The sequence below is a fragment of the Numida meleagris genome, chromosome 12 (assembly GCF_002078875.1).
Source record: "Numida meleagris isolate 19003 breed g44 Domestic line chromosome 12, NumMel1.0, whole genome shotgun sequence".
NCBI lineage: Eukaryota > Metazoa > Chordata > Aves > Galliformes > Numididae > Numida > Numida meleagris.
In genome coordinates, this window is record NC_034420.1 from 1354000 (window position 1) to 1367523 (window position 13524).

General features: G+C 57.8%; 1 protein-coding gene across 2 annotated transcripts in view; it reads left to right on the top strand.

Annotated features, from left to right (window-relative positions):
• Positions 1 to 13518, top strand: part of PCDH1 (protocadherin 1) — a 48584-nt gene extending 35066 nt beyond the window's left edge. Inside the window, exons 5-6 of one of the 2 annotated variants that reach the window (XM_021410540.1) lie at positions 9167 to 9208; positions 10539 to 10657. In XM_021410540.1, the coding sequence (XP_021266215.1) occupies positions 9167 to 9192 (26 nt within the window). In that variant the 3' untranslated portion in view covers positions 9193 to 9208; positions 10539 to 10657. Of the gene's footprint in view, positions 1 to 9166; positions 9209 to 10538 lie in introns of both variants that reach the window. The other variant, XM_021410539.1, reaches the window with a different exon arrangement.

Below are 13524 nucleotides of genomic sequence, written 5' to 3' on the forward strand. Positions count from 1 at the left end.
GCACCCAGGATCTGCAGCACCCAGTGGTAGTGGGGGTCGGTGCCCCCCCTCCGGTGACATTACCCTTCCTGTTCCCACCGTCCTACAAGAGTGTCATCCCAATAGCAAACATAGGGCACAGCAGTAGTCATCAGCATCTGGTGGATATTCTTTTTGCCCATGTCTTCCCGAGCAGAGCCCAGATTGCTCTATTCCCCACTCCTACCCCTCCCCATTCTCAGAGATGTGCCAGTGCCCTCCTGTGCGTGCTCACGTTCGTGAGCTGCAGTGACATTGACACCTCCCATTTTTCCATGAGGAGAGGGCACCTCCCCATGCACATCCCTCTGCCGCATCCCTCAGCCCCTCCACTAGCAGGACGGCAAGCAGTGTGATCCACAAACGTCACCCACCTGGCCTCATTCCTTGGCACGTGATCAGTGCGTGCGCTTCTCCTGCCGCGTGCCAGTCACTAACCCCCTCCCATTCGGCTTCCACTGCAGATTCCCACCCTGCGAGCTCATGGGTGTTGGAGGAGAGAGCAATGTTCGCCTTTGGTGAGCGGCTCCTAGCACAATTTAGAGGCATGGGCTCTCCTGCATGGGCTGCCCTTGACCTTCAGAAGCCTGACACTGTGCTCTAGGGTCAGGTCATCTGTCCTGATTTCTTCTGTGTGTTTTTCGGGAAGGTCTTGGACTTGGCGATCCCCAGAGGTCCATTCCAACCCCCATGATTCTGTGATCTGTATGCAACTGAGCACGCTCTACCTTCTCCCCCTTTCCCAAACCCTGTCTCCTTTTCTCTGCAATAGGCACTTTAGAGAGCCCCTGGCCACCAGCTGAAGCCACACAGGGGATCCTCATTTCAGGGCAACATCCCACAACTGCGTTGGGTTTCACACTGTGTGCTCTGAGGCAGGCAGTGGCACCCAGCCCTGCGTACACCAGACCTCCTCGCATGGCACCCCAGGCAGGATCCATGCAAAGGCAACAAGGCTTGTGCGCACCAACGTGTACTGCCAATCCTCATCCCAGCCCCTTGGGCTCAGCCCTACCCAGGGCTGCTCCTCCTCCTCCCCGGCCCCATGTCCCCTGCTGGGCAGTGGAGCCTCCTGCCTGCATCCCCCTGGCTGAGGCGAATCCCTCACACCAAGTTGTGCTTCCATCTGTCACTCAGCACCTAGGTGACTCCTAAGGCCTTGAGCAGCGCTTTGCGTGCAGCCCCCGGCTCCCCCCGCAAGAACAATTTCCCCTGATTCATTGTCCTGCTAGCAAAAGATTATTAAATTGTTGATGGAGCTTAACAAAGGTTTTGTTCAAAGGCAGATGCGCGAATGCCAGTTCTTTTCTCCTTGGCACAAGAGCCGCAATAATGTCGTACAATGAACAGCAGCCACCCAGGAGCGGGCGCAGTGCTTGTAAAGCCACATGTTCCCAAGTCCCTGTGCCCCCCCAGGATGCTCTCCTGGCTGCCCACACTCAGACCTCCAGGTGAGGTCCAAAGCCTGCAGCCATTTAACACCGTTTATTTGTTTCCTCGTGTGAATCCTTACTTGTGTCCGGGATGCCAGGAGGATGGAGGAGCTGGGTGCATGGGGTTGGCACAAGGCTGGCACAGCATCTCCCGTCCCCCACCTGCTCCCGCCGCAGCCTCTGCAACCCGCAGCGGGGATCATTAGAGAGGCTGCGCAGCCTCGGGCTGCCTGACATTTAGCATTATTCAGGCTTATTTTCTGTTGCTTATCACTTCAGCAGATTTCTAACGCTAAAGCTTAAATTTTCCATGCTGGGTTTCCCTCAGGTTCGTTCCTTTTTCTTTCCTTTTCTTTTTTTTTTTTTTTTTGTTAAGTTTTAGCAAAGGTGTTCCAGCTGTTTGGTGAGAACAAGGCATGCTGTCTCAGCCCTGCTAACAAACCGCTTATAAGAATTCCCTTTCAAGACACATTAGCTTAAATACGCTCCAGAAGAGAGGTGTGGAATTTGGCACAGCAGCTGCCAGCATCGGCTGGGGGTTGTTTGCCCCCAAAGGGCCGAGCTTCTCACCAAACTGCTGTCAGCATGCGGCCCCACGGAGCTGCACCCACACACCACTTTGTGCCCTCTGAGCAGCATCGTGCTCCAGCGCAGCCCTTGCGCAGGCTCAGTCCCCCTAGCAACCCTGGTACAGGAGCTCTGGGTGCATCCTCCTGGTGCAACCCCCTTTCCCAGCACTTTGAGTGTCCTCAGATTGTTTTTGGGGTGCTGCGGGATGTGGGCTGCTCCTTGCTGATGGGAGGGTTTGGCTTCAAGGGACTCTTCTCCCCAGCGTTGGCCTTGCCAGGGTATATTCCCTGCCTTCATCCCGCTCCCCTCAGAGGCTGCCTCAAGCTCCACTGCCCTCCCTGATGAGCTGCTGCTGGGAAGGGAAGCATGGCTGCAGCTTTAATTAAATGATAAGGGCAGAGCCCCGGAAGTGTGGAGATAAGTGCAGTGGTGTCTGCCACCACACTTGCCTGGTCTCTTTCTAATTAGCTCAGAGAAGCTCTGTAGAGGATGGTTAACCCTTGGAGGGAGGCAGATGCAGCCTGAGGCTTGGGGTGCTGCAGGTCTCATGGGGGCTAAGGGGACCCCACCATGTGCCAAAACACCCTTCCCAGGCTCAGGTGCAAGGTGAAGCTCCAGGATCAGCCACACAGGTTCCTTCTGTAAGAAGCATTTGGTGATTTAAAGCATCCCATGCTGGGTTGCTGTGCTGATCCCCTCCTGGGGACAGTGGCAAGGGTACAGGAGCCATGGGAGAGGTCTCCAGTCCCCCTCAGAAGCTGTGTGAGGGCAGGAAGGAGATGAGATAAGAGGTTGTGTATGGGGAGATGACAGCAACCCGTAATGATGAAGACCAGGAGATCATGGGGGCTGGTTGCCACAAGGACCCTGACCTCTGCTCTCTTGCTAATCACCCAATATGGGGCTGGTGGGCAATCACTTTGGGGGCCGGAGAAGGGGACCTCCATAGCTCAGGCAGGCAGCTGGAGCTCTGCTCCTCCTGATTGCTCCATCCCATTGTCTGCATGCATCCTTGCATCCACAGAGAGCCAGACAGGAGGACAGGCCAGCCCCACAGACCCAGACTGGGGCCCCTCTGGGAACCTCTGGGAGGAATATTATGCACAGGAGGTGCTGGCAAAGGCCAAGTTGGAACGGTGCATGCAGCAACTGTGTCGGTATTTGGGCAGCAGGAATGCGCATCAGAGGCATGCATGCGCTAAGAGCCCCTGGGGATGGCAGGTGTTGTTCCCTGCGTGTTTACATAACCGTCATTAGCCCTCGCAAGAGAGGATGCAAAAGCCAGGAGGGGAGGAACGGGCAGCCCGCAGCGACAGGGGCAGATGAATCAGCTGGGGACATCACGTCCCACCTCCCCAAGGTACCACTGCAGCTGGCGTTCACCTGGCCAGCGACCCGGGCAGGTGACATGGGGCACGTGGGGAGGTGGGGAAGGGCTTTGGGCATGGCACCATTTGGTTTGGGTACTGCAGGGCTCCCTGATCCTCCTGGAGGTTTTTTGCTGAATATCTGTTGTTTGTAGGTGCCGTGAGAAGTTCTTGGTTGGCCGAAGGACAGTGTTGGGGCAACACAGGCAGGAGGGGTTCATATCATAGGTAGACTTGATGCTGTGCCTTATTATAGAATCATAGAATGATTAAAGTTGGAAAAGACCACTGAGATCATCTAGTCCAACCCCAGCCCACCGTGCCCACTGACCACATCCCTCAGTGCCACGTCTGCGCATTTCCTGAACGCCTCCAGGGACGGTGACCCTCCCACCTCCCTGGGCAGCCTGTGCCAATGCATCACCACTCTTTCCAAGAGGAAATATTCCTAATATCCAACCTGAACCTCCCCTGGCACAACTTAGGGCTGTTACCTCTTGCCCTACATGCAGCGTCAGTGAGGAGGATTGCTCAGTGATGCCCAAGGCTTGAGTCTGTTTTCGGTTGCTTGAAGTTTTGGCAAACTTTAATCGCAAGGAAACAGTTTTTCATGGCGGGCATCTGCCATTTACCAAATATTTTGAAAAGCGTCAGTGAAATCTGTCCAGATAGCTCGTTTCCAAGAGGAGGTAGGAAAGGAAATGGCTGGTTTTGCTCACTGGTAAAGGAATCCCGCTGCCCCCCAGCCCCACGCTTTGAAGATGCAATTTGCTGTGATCTCCTGACCCCTTCATTGCACCTTCTCTGCTTTCTGCAGCCCGTGGCATGGAGTCCCAATGGCAGAGCCTCTCCCCCCCCCCAAACCGGGTGCACCACCCAGATGTCCCCGTTCTCTCTCCTGGAGGCACAAAGACCCCACACAGGGGGAACTTTTTACACCAGACAATGCTTCTGGTCTGCCTCACGGAGCAGATCTGTAAGAAGTGAATTAAAACTGCAGGGACAATCCCAATTTTGGCATTTCCTAACCTTTGAACCCCCCGTAATCCTATTAAGGTAGTTCTTAATGTAATTATCCTGTAATTTAATGCAATAATTCTGCTTTTTATAGTCCCACAAAGGTTGAAGCCTTGTGGTGCCAGGGCAGGAGATCGTCCAAGCAGCACGGCAAGCTGTGTGACAGGGGATGGGATTTGCTTCCCTGGGTACTACGGGGATTGCAGATGGCGATTTTGGAGGTCTTCCCCTGAGCTGCAGCCATCGGCCTGGATGTTCCCGGTGCCGGAGGTGCAAATTGCACCCTGTTGCCGTGGCAATAGCTGTGGGATGCAGGCTGCAGGCACAGCGGCAGAGGGAGGTGGCCCTGCAGCTCCAGCAGCAGCGGGAGGGGATGGGAGATGTGCCCTGGGGACCGAGGTGCTGAGTGGTGACAGAGCGGGTCAGCGTTCTGCTACCTGTGCTGGTGATGCTAGAGCTGGTGGGTGCATCTGTCCCCATTAGTGACACACTGGTTCTGCTGTGATACCCTCGGCAGGATCTGGGAAGTCATTTGCTTCAGCGCTGCAGCTCGCATGTGCTGTTGTAATACACTCCAGGGGCCGCGGTTTGCTCCGTGTGTGCATCTGGGGGCTGACAAGCCATTAAGATCAGAGCAAGCTGTCTGCACTGGTGTTTAGCCACCATTATTCAGCGTTCAGGCAGCACTGTAGGGTCTGGGGGAGATGGCTGCGTGCGCTCTATCTGCTGACTTGGGTGCCTAGGAGAAACCCGTCTGTGTGCTGGCATCAGAACTGCACCTCTCTCGGTATCTATTGCGAGCGCTGGTGTTGCTCGCTCTGGCCCGAGAGCGTTAGGTGCGGCGTGGAGCTGCAGCAACCGCCGGATGGGCACCTCCGGGTCACTCTCAGATACCAGGAGCCATCTGTCTGCGTGTGCCGCGATGGTGTTAAGTTTGGAAAGCCATCTGCCTGGGTGATGTCGTGCTAGAATCGGTCCCCGAAGCCGTCTGTCTGGGTGTTGTAGTGCGAGGAATGGTCCTGCAAACCGTCTGCCCGGGTGCTGTGGGGACAGCATTAGCTCAGTCCAGGAAAATAGGGGCTGACGTGGTCGGCGCGGAGCACTCTGCTGCTGCGCTCAGCTTCTGATATTTCTCTGCTCATCGATCTCTGGAGCATCGCTGTGGAAACGGGCACAGCTCCAGCAGCCTTCCCCGAGGCCTGGAAAGTGAAATCAGGATTGTGCTGGTGCTGCCCCGGAGGCAGAGGGTTTCTGGTGGTGGCCATGTGCTGTGTGGGAGCTGGGACCAGGAGGGATGGGTGTGGGCTGCAGGAGGGGAGTGCGATGCTGCAGCCCCCCCATATCTGGAGGATGAGCATCCACTTGTCATGCCCCCATAAAGAGGATCTGGGGTCTGCACTTTGCAGAGCAGCTCAGGGCTTTGCAGCCACCTCCAGCATTGCTCCCCAATCCCAAAATCCCTCTGAAGGGGAAGGGGCAATGGGAAGGAGACCCCGAGCTCTGTGCATCAAAGGGATCACAGGCTGAGCCAAATAGGGCAGGGAGCAGTGGAAGGACTGCTGAGCATCTGCTGCTCCAGCGGTGCGGGAGGAAGGCACAGAGGAAGGGTGAGGTGAAGGTAGGAAGGGACCATGCAAAGATGTGAAGATATGGGGCTGCTGGTATATAGAAACAGGATTTTGGGGTGTGCTATCCAACTAGCTGCACTGAGAGGGAGCAAGGAAGCGGGAGCAGAGCGTGAAGCAGCAGTGCCTGGAGCAAGCAGCACTGCAGGAGAGAGGTACCTGGAGGGAACAGTGCTGTGAAACATGGTACCTGCAGGACGTGGCAGTGCCTGGAGGGAGGAGAGCCGCAGGGGGTACCTGGAGGAGTGGCGGCACAGAACGTGGCACCTGGAGGACGTGGCACTGCGGGGAACTGGTACCCATAGGCAGCAGCGCTGTGGGGAACGGTGCTCACCGGGAATGGCGCGGTGGGGGGACGGCACCTGGAGAGAGCATCGCCGTGGGGCACAGCACCTGTGGGGAGCAGTGCTGCGGGGAGCCACGCTGCTGGGGAGCGGTACCTGGAGAGAGGGGGAGAATGGCAACTGGCAGCGGGACAGCAGCGTGGAATGAGGAGCTGGGGAGAGCGCTGCAGGTGGTGGTGCCGATGGGTGTGAGAACTTCAGGTGGGAACTGGAGGGAGAGATGGTGCTGGAATGGCTCCAGTGAGCCACGGTGGAGCAGGGGGATGGTGCCAGCATGAGGGAGCTGTGGGGAGGAGCAGCACCAGGGATCAGCAGATCCCACAGAACGTAGGCAGGGAGGATGGTGCTGCTGGGGTGGGATGCCATGGAAGGTCATTGCCATAAGGGATGTCCCAGCTGTGGTCAGTGCAGGAGAAGCAGTGTTCTCATGTGTCTGCACCAGGGAGCAGAGGTGGTAAAGCTGCCAGCGTCCTGCCTTGGCCAAAAGAGATCTGCTTGGAAAGGAGTACCCAGGTCAGGTGCAGTGCTGCTGGGCTCTGGGGAGGGGTGGCTGGCTGAGGTTAGAGGCTGATGTTCTCTGTGCCATCAGGTGGGGAAGATGACTCTTGGCAATGTAACGCTTCAGGAATGCATCCTGCTTTGCCTCCAAGCTGCTTCCTGTATCTCTCCGCAGCCCTGAGCCTCCCTGCTCTCTCTGTGCATGCTGTGCTTCCTTCTTCTTCCTCCAGGCTTCTCTGCACCCTGTGCCGTGCCCTGCTACCTCATATCCCCCAGTCCCACGTTCCTCCCTCCCAGAGCTGCTCCTCTGCATCCTCCCACTCCCAAACTCACTGCTGTGTGTGCTGCAGCACCCCTGCTCCCCCGGCCCCGCACACCGTGCTCTTGATGCTGATGTCTGACGTGAATGGAAGAACCAAACCAGACTGTGCACACTGGAGATGGTGGCACAAAACCATGCACCAGGCTGGCTCTCAGCATGTATTGAGGATACTTGGCTTATGGGGGGTGAGGGACCCCCAGCCCATCTACTTTGGGAGATGGAAGTGCTGCTGAGTGATGCTGCCTGCTTTTGTCTCCTCCCTAATGGTACTCAAGTGCACTGCTGAAATCCCCCACGAAGAGCAATAACACTACTAGGAGAGCCCTTGCGAGCGGGAAACAGAGAGATAATTAGCAGCAGCACCAATATGTGCCTCTTCCCGAAGGAGATGGCCCGGCACAGCCTCCTGCACAAAGAGCAGAGGTGCCCTGGATGCTGCAGAGCAGGGCTGCGGGAGGGAGCTTCCCCTCCTCCAGCCAGGGCCGGGACCCAGGCGCATCTCTGAATGCATCTCCCATAAAGGCCCTTTTCATCTGAAAAGTTCAAAGGGATGCGACTTTTACTGCCCCGGCTCATTCCTATGCAATGAGGCCGATCAGCCCCCAGGCAGCCAGAGACAGCCAAGCAATAGAAAGGGGGGAGCCAGCGGGTGTGGACGCCCAACCAAGCACGCATCCCTCTGGGCATGGAGATGCTGATAGTGGGATAGGCTGACCCACTGGGGTGCAGTGAGCAGGCTGTGGGAAATGGTGTCCGCACGGACACCGCAGCCAGAACCGGCCCTTTGTGGGCACAGTTCTCACCGCTGCTTACCCCTAAAGAGTTGTGCTTGCCTGTGGTGGCACATTGAACTCCAGCCCACCGGCATGTGCTGAGAATTAGGCCGTGGGGTCGTGTTTGCAGTAAATTGTGGCTATTCAGGAATTGCACCCTGCCCGTTCCTGGGCTCTGGAAGTGGAGCTGGTTGTGCTTGCGGCACATAATGCGCTCCTTTAGCGGGAGAGCTCTGATGCCAGCATCTCACTGCAAGAGACAGCACTGGAAAACGGCTTTCGTGCCAGAAATAAACAATGGGAAAAGCAGAATAAAAGATCCTGAACACCGAGTTCCTGCTTGACCCTGTGATTTCTCAGCTGCTATTGGCACGAGGAAATCTCCACAGCTTTGTTTGAGGGAGAGGTGGCATTATTTCTGTCCCACGCCAGACCACCTTCCCTTGGGGCTGGAGCATCCCATGATATGAATGAGCAGCACCAAGCCCTTCCAGAAGTGGGAGTGATGAGGACTTGCCCCACTTGTGTGCTGGGAAAGGAGATGAGAGGTGTTGCTTGTTGTGCAGAAGCGAAAGGCAGCACAATGTGGCCATGGTCCAGCCAACCAGTGGCCATCCTGTTAGCACTGAGATGTGAAAACAGGGTTTGATTATTTCTATCTGCAGCTCAGAGAAAGAAATGAGGCAGCTCTGCGCATGCCTAGGGAGCTGTACAACGGTTGGTCCATGGCTCTGAGAACAATCCCAAAGACCTGCACTGGCAAGCACAGCTCTCACAGTGATACCTGTGGGCTCTTTGTCTCCTCTGATGCTTGGTCCCCGGCTTTTGCACCCTGCAGCATGAGCATGGCTGTCCCCTGTGCATGGGTTCCTCCATGTGTGCCCATCCACGGTGCCAAGTGCCCACATACACCCGCCCTTGTGGGTTGTGTCCTTGTGTGTGCACATCACCATGAGCCAGGTGGCCTCGAGCTCTTTGAGTCAGCTGGGAGGTGAGGATGAGGATGGAGAAACACAGCAGTGGCCATGCAGCCTTGGGAGGCTGGAGCCTGAAGGCAGTGGGACATTTTGGGGCTTGCTGCAGTGCAACAGGGAGGGCTGACCGATGCTGAGGGGAATAGGAGAATCCTAGGGTGGGTGTGTGGAGGCTGGGGCTGTGCACTGATGTGACCCTCTCGTCCTTTTTCTGCTCCTCATTAGAGTCCCCTGAGCGGAGCAGGCTGTGAAGGGGTCTGCACGGAGGTATGTCCTTGGGGCTGCTGCCAGGATATCGCAGCCGACGTGTGCGGCAGGGGACGGGAGAGTTTGGGGTGCAGTGGGGCTTGTTTTAGGTCAAGACATGTTCCCACGCTCGTTTGTTGCTAACTGTGCCTCTCTTCCATGCCCATCCCGTTAACTGTCACTTTTGACCCTTTTTACCCATTCCCAGCAACATACAGAGCCTTCTCCCACAGAGATCTCATCAGCGTTGCCGGTGTGTGAAAGCTGTGCAGGGTGACTTGGAGTCACCCATGTCCTTGTGCCCCGAGTTGGTGGCAGGAGGGACATGCTGGCAAAGGCAAAGTCTCAGCATGGTGTGAAACGCTCCGGTTTGCTTCTTGCCAGGGCTGTGGGTCCCTTCAGCTAAGCAGCAGCATAAGCCCTGACCTGCCAGCAGGTGCCAGGGGCAATGACATGTCCCTAGGTGGTGGCAGGGGGCTGTGTTATGCCCAGCTGGGGCAGACAGCAAGAGATGGCTTGTGCCTGGAGCAGGCCTTGTAGGTATGCTGTAGGAGTGGTGGAAACGCCAATGTGGGGCCTCTGGAGACTTTTGGCAAGAGCAGCAAGGCCTTGAAACCTCTGGCATAGTGGACACAAGGAAATGACCTGGTGCTGTTGGTGGCCAGAGCTTTCCACAAGCAGGAGATCTGATGCTTTCAGATACCTGGAGATCTGGGAAGGGGTTTGGCGCACAGAGAGGTTTGGATGCTTCCAGGGCAGGGATTCATGGGTGTCTGACCTCTCTGGGAGTAAGTGTTGGATTGCCCAGGTGTGCTTTGCTGAGGTCTCAGGCTCTGAGAGACTGGGAGATGGCCAAGAATGTCTAGCTAGGCTTGGGAAGGAACCTCCAATGGGTCCTTGGAATGCCTGGTGAGGAGCAGGCCTGATGATCAGGAAATCTGGATGTACTCAGGGCAGTGAAAAGCCCAGCAGGTTTGGGGCACTTCCCTAAGGACTCCTGATGTGCATGGCATGGGGTGTCTGATGGGGCTGGACCGAGGGGCTCTTGACTCCTAGGGTGGGCTCGGTGAGCTCTGCCGCAGTGTGATCCCACCCGCACCCACTGCAGGGTGGGTGTCCCCAGAGACATTGCTGTTGGGAATCTTGAGTTCTCTGCTTATGTTCCTCATGTCCATGCGTCCATCTGTCCCCTTCCTCCTGGCATCTGCTCCTCTTCCCGTGGGAGAACCGGAGTCCCTACCTGGTCATCTCTGGGGAGACGTCCCCATCATGGGGGCTGTGCTGCAGCCTCACCCCACCAACCCAGTGGGCTGGTCTGTGCCTAACGATTCTCTTGCTTGCTTCTCCGCAGATCTCCGTCCCCTGCCCGATGTAGCCATGACTGGGACCTGTACCCGGGAGTGCACGGAGTTCGGCCACTCCGACACCTGCTGGATGCCCGGCCAATCCTCCCCCAGCCGCAGGCCCAAGAACGCCCTCAAACTCTCCACTTTTGTGCCTTACCAAGACAGAGGGAGTCAAGAGCAAGTCGGGAATGGCAGCCCCAGACTCTCAGAAGAGCGCAGCACCAAAATGGCCAACCTCCGCCTGCTCCCCACGTACAGTGCCTTCTCCAATAGTAGCCATGAGACCTGCAAGGACTCCCCCATGGAGGAAATTCCTCTCACCCAGACCTCGGACTTCCAGCCAGCCACCACCCCCTCGTCCCAGACCACCAAGAGGGAGATCTACCTGTGAGGCTGGCCCGAGGGGCCTGGAGCAGACATGCTTCCGAGGCCAGCGTCCTGGAGGGACATTTGAAACTTGGTTGCTTTACAGGCTCCTGAGGCCGGTTCTGCTCCGGCTGGTGGTGGAGGTGCCCAGGGGCTGCGAGGACAGCGGGCAGGGCGAGGCAGGGATGGAAGGAGCGCCTTTAAAACCCATTCCTTGGGGCGGGTGGGAGGGGTGAAGGCATCCGACCCCTGATTTCCCAGCACTTGCAGGTGCGTGTCTCCAAACTGCATGGTCGGGGAGGCTGGGCAGGCTCCTGGTGCGGAGGGCATGGCCGGGGAGGAGGGCTGACGTACCAAAGGTCCATGCAGAGCTGGTGGAGTCCCTGGGGCATAGGACGAGGGAGTCCCCCGCGCACAGGGTGCGAGCTGCCCGGCTCTTTGTTGTAGACTCCTGTAAATACGAACCTTAGGAATGACATTCAAGTCCTGCCTGATCAAAACTTTTTATTGTCCTTGAAACAAAAGACGTTTAAACAAACACACACACACACACACACACACAAACCCAACCCACAGGGAGCAAGTTCCAGATTTCAATGGTTTGCTGTGTGGAAGAGCCCGCGGGAGCGCAGCATCCGGCCCACACTCATGTTCTATATTGTAAATAGAGTTGTGACCAGTCCCTGAAACAGCAGCTGGGGAGCTGGAGGAGAGGGCAGCCCTAGCCGGACTGTAGGGACTCAGCTATTTGTCAGTCTGAATCTCTTTTGGAACGTTGTCACTGTGCCCACAAGCTGCAGGGTCCCTAGGGACTGCCCGGCGACATAGGCAAGGGCTGCGCTGGGGGTATCTCTGGCGTCCCCGTGCCCGATGGCCGGAGGAGGGACGGGGACGTCCCCAGGCAAGGGACCGGCTGGGTCCGGAGAAGCCCTCAGTCCCACTCCGCTGGCAGGGGGTCGTCGTCAGCTGCGGCACCTCAGCCCCTCGCCTGGTGCCTCCGCTGGGAACGGGGCTGCCGGTGGGGCCGGCTGTGCCATGCCTTCGACCTCCGTCCTGTCCGCCTGTAAGCCACCATTGCCTTCGTCAGGAGGAGCGTTGTCTCAGGGTCACGCCGGGGGCCGCCGAGCCCCTGCCCGCTGGAGTCCCACCGCCCTTAGGCCCCAGGGCCACTCTCACGGGCTCCAGCTTTCTCTTCCATTGCCCAGTCCCTGCTGCCCCGGCCCCCTCTCAGGGGTGACACCGTGCAAACAGTGGGGACGGCGCTCCCGGAGATGTGCACACTGCAGCAGGGATGCCCAGGTGCCCTCCTGAGCATCCTTGGCTGCTTTTTGGGGGGACCCTGGCAGAAGGGGTCTGGGGGACTCATGCCTCATTCCCGGGTCACCCTCCCCGGTTCCCTCCTCCCTGCTGGGATATGGGGACGGGCTGTGCTGCACCCTTGTTCTTCCCATACTTGCGCATCGCATCGGTCGTCTTCATCTCTGGGATCTTCCTTAGGGAGCGAGGCCAGTGGTAGCTGCAGGATGGTTTCCCCCGGTCTGCACACTGGGAGAGCCTGGGGCCCTTCTTGCCAACAGCCCAACCAGCACGGGGTGCCCGCGGGACCCCCTGCCCACTTCCCCCCAGCAGCCCCTCTGAGCAGCTCCTCTCCCTTTGCTTTGGCGGTGCCAGCTCCTGGTGCCCTGCGGGGACACGGTGCCCTAGCCGTGCTCCCCACCTGCCCCAGCACCTTGGGGTGCCAATGGGGGGCAGGACCCCCCTCCTGGCCCCTGCTGCTGCTCCCCACCCAGCGTGGGGTGGGCGTGTGGCTCCGGGGGGTGTCCCGCTGGGAGTGCCCGCTCTGCCGGCGGGGCCTCGTTCTCCTGGCCTGGCTGCCTGAGCAGGTCATGCTCCTGAACTTGTTTTTAATTGTAGCTCTGTAGTTTCAGGGCCTAACTGGGCAGAATGTGCAATTTGGCCACGCTGGCCAAGATCTCTGACTCCACTGCCAACTCGACTGCTCACATCTCCCCATGGCTCCGGCCGTGTCCGGTGCCCCTCCTGGGGACCCCCAGCAGAGTCAGATCTGAGGGGTGCTTGTCCAAGAGCAGCTTCCCCAGGCTACTGCCTGTGGGTGGACTCCCTTCCTTCCACTCGGGGTCACCAGAAGGATCCTGAAGCTCCATGCCCTGTGGCTGGGGTGGCTTTCTTGTCTCCTGGAGCACCTGGCAATGTTCTCAGTGCAAGCGTGTTGCAAACTGGGGAGAAGTTTAGAGGGGATGGGTCCTCAGGGAGCTTAGAGGGGTGGAAGGGTTAGGTACTGCGGGAATGCGGATCACTGGGATAGGAACCATCGGGATGGTTCTGTGGGTTTGGGTACCATGGGGGTGGATATTATGTGGATGGGCATCATGGGGATGAGTGCCATGAGGATGGGAGCCATAAAGATAGGTGCCATTGAGATGGGAGCCATAGGGATGGGTGCTATGGGGGTGGGAACCATTGGGATGGGTTCTGTGGAGATGGGTACCTCTGGGATGAGTGCCACTGGGAAGAAGATATAAGGGATGGTGAATCTCTGTTGAGGATAATCAGAGGGTTGGGCGGGCTGGGTCTGTGGAAGCGAGCACAGTGGGGAGAGGGGAT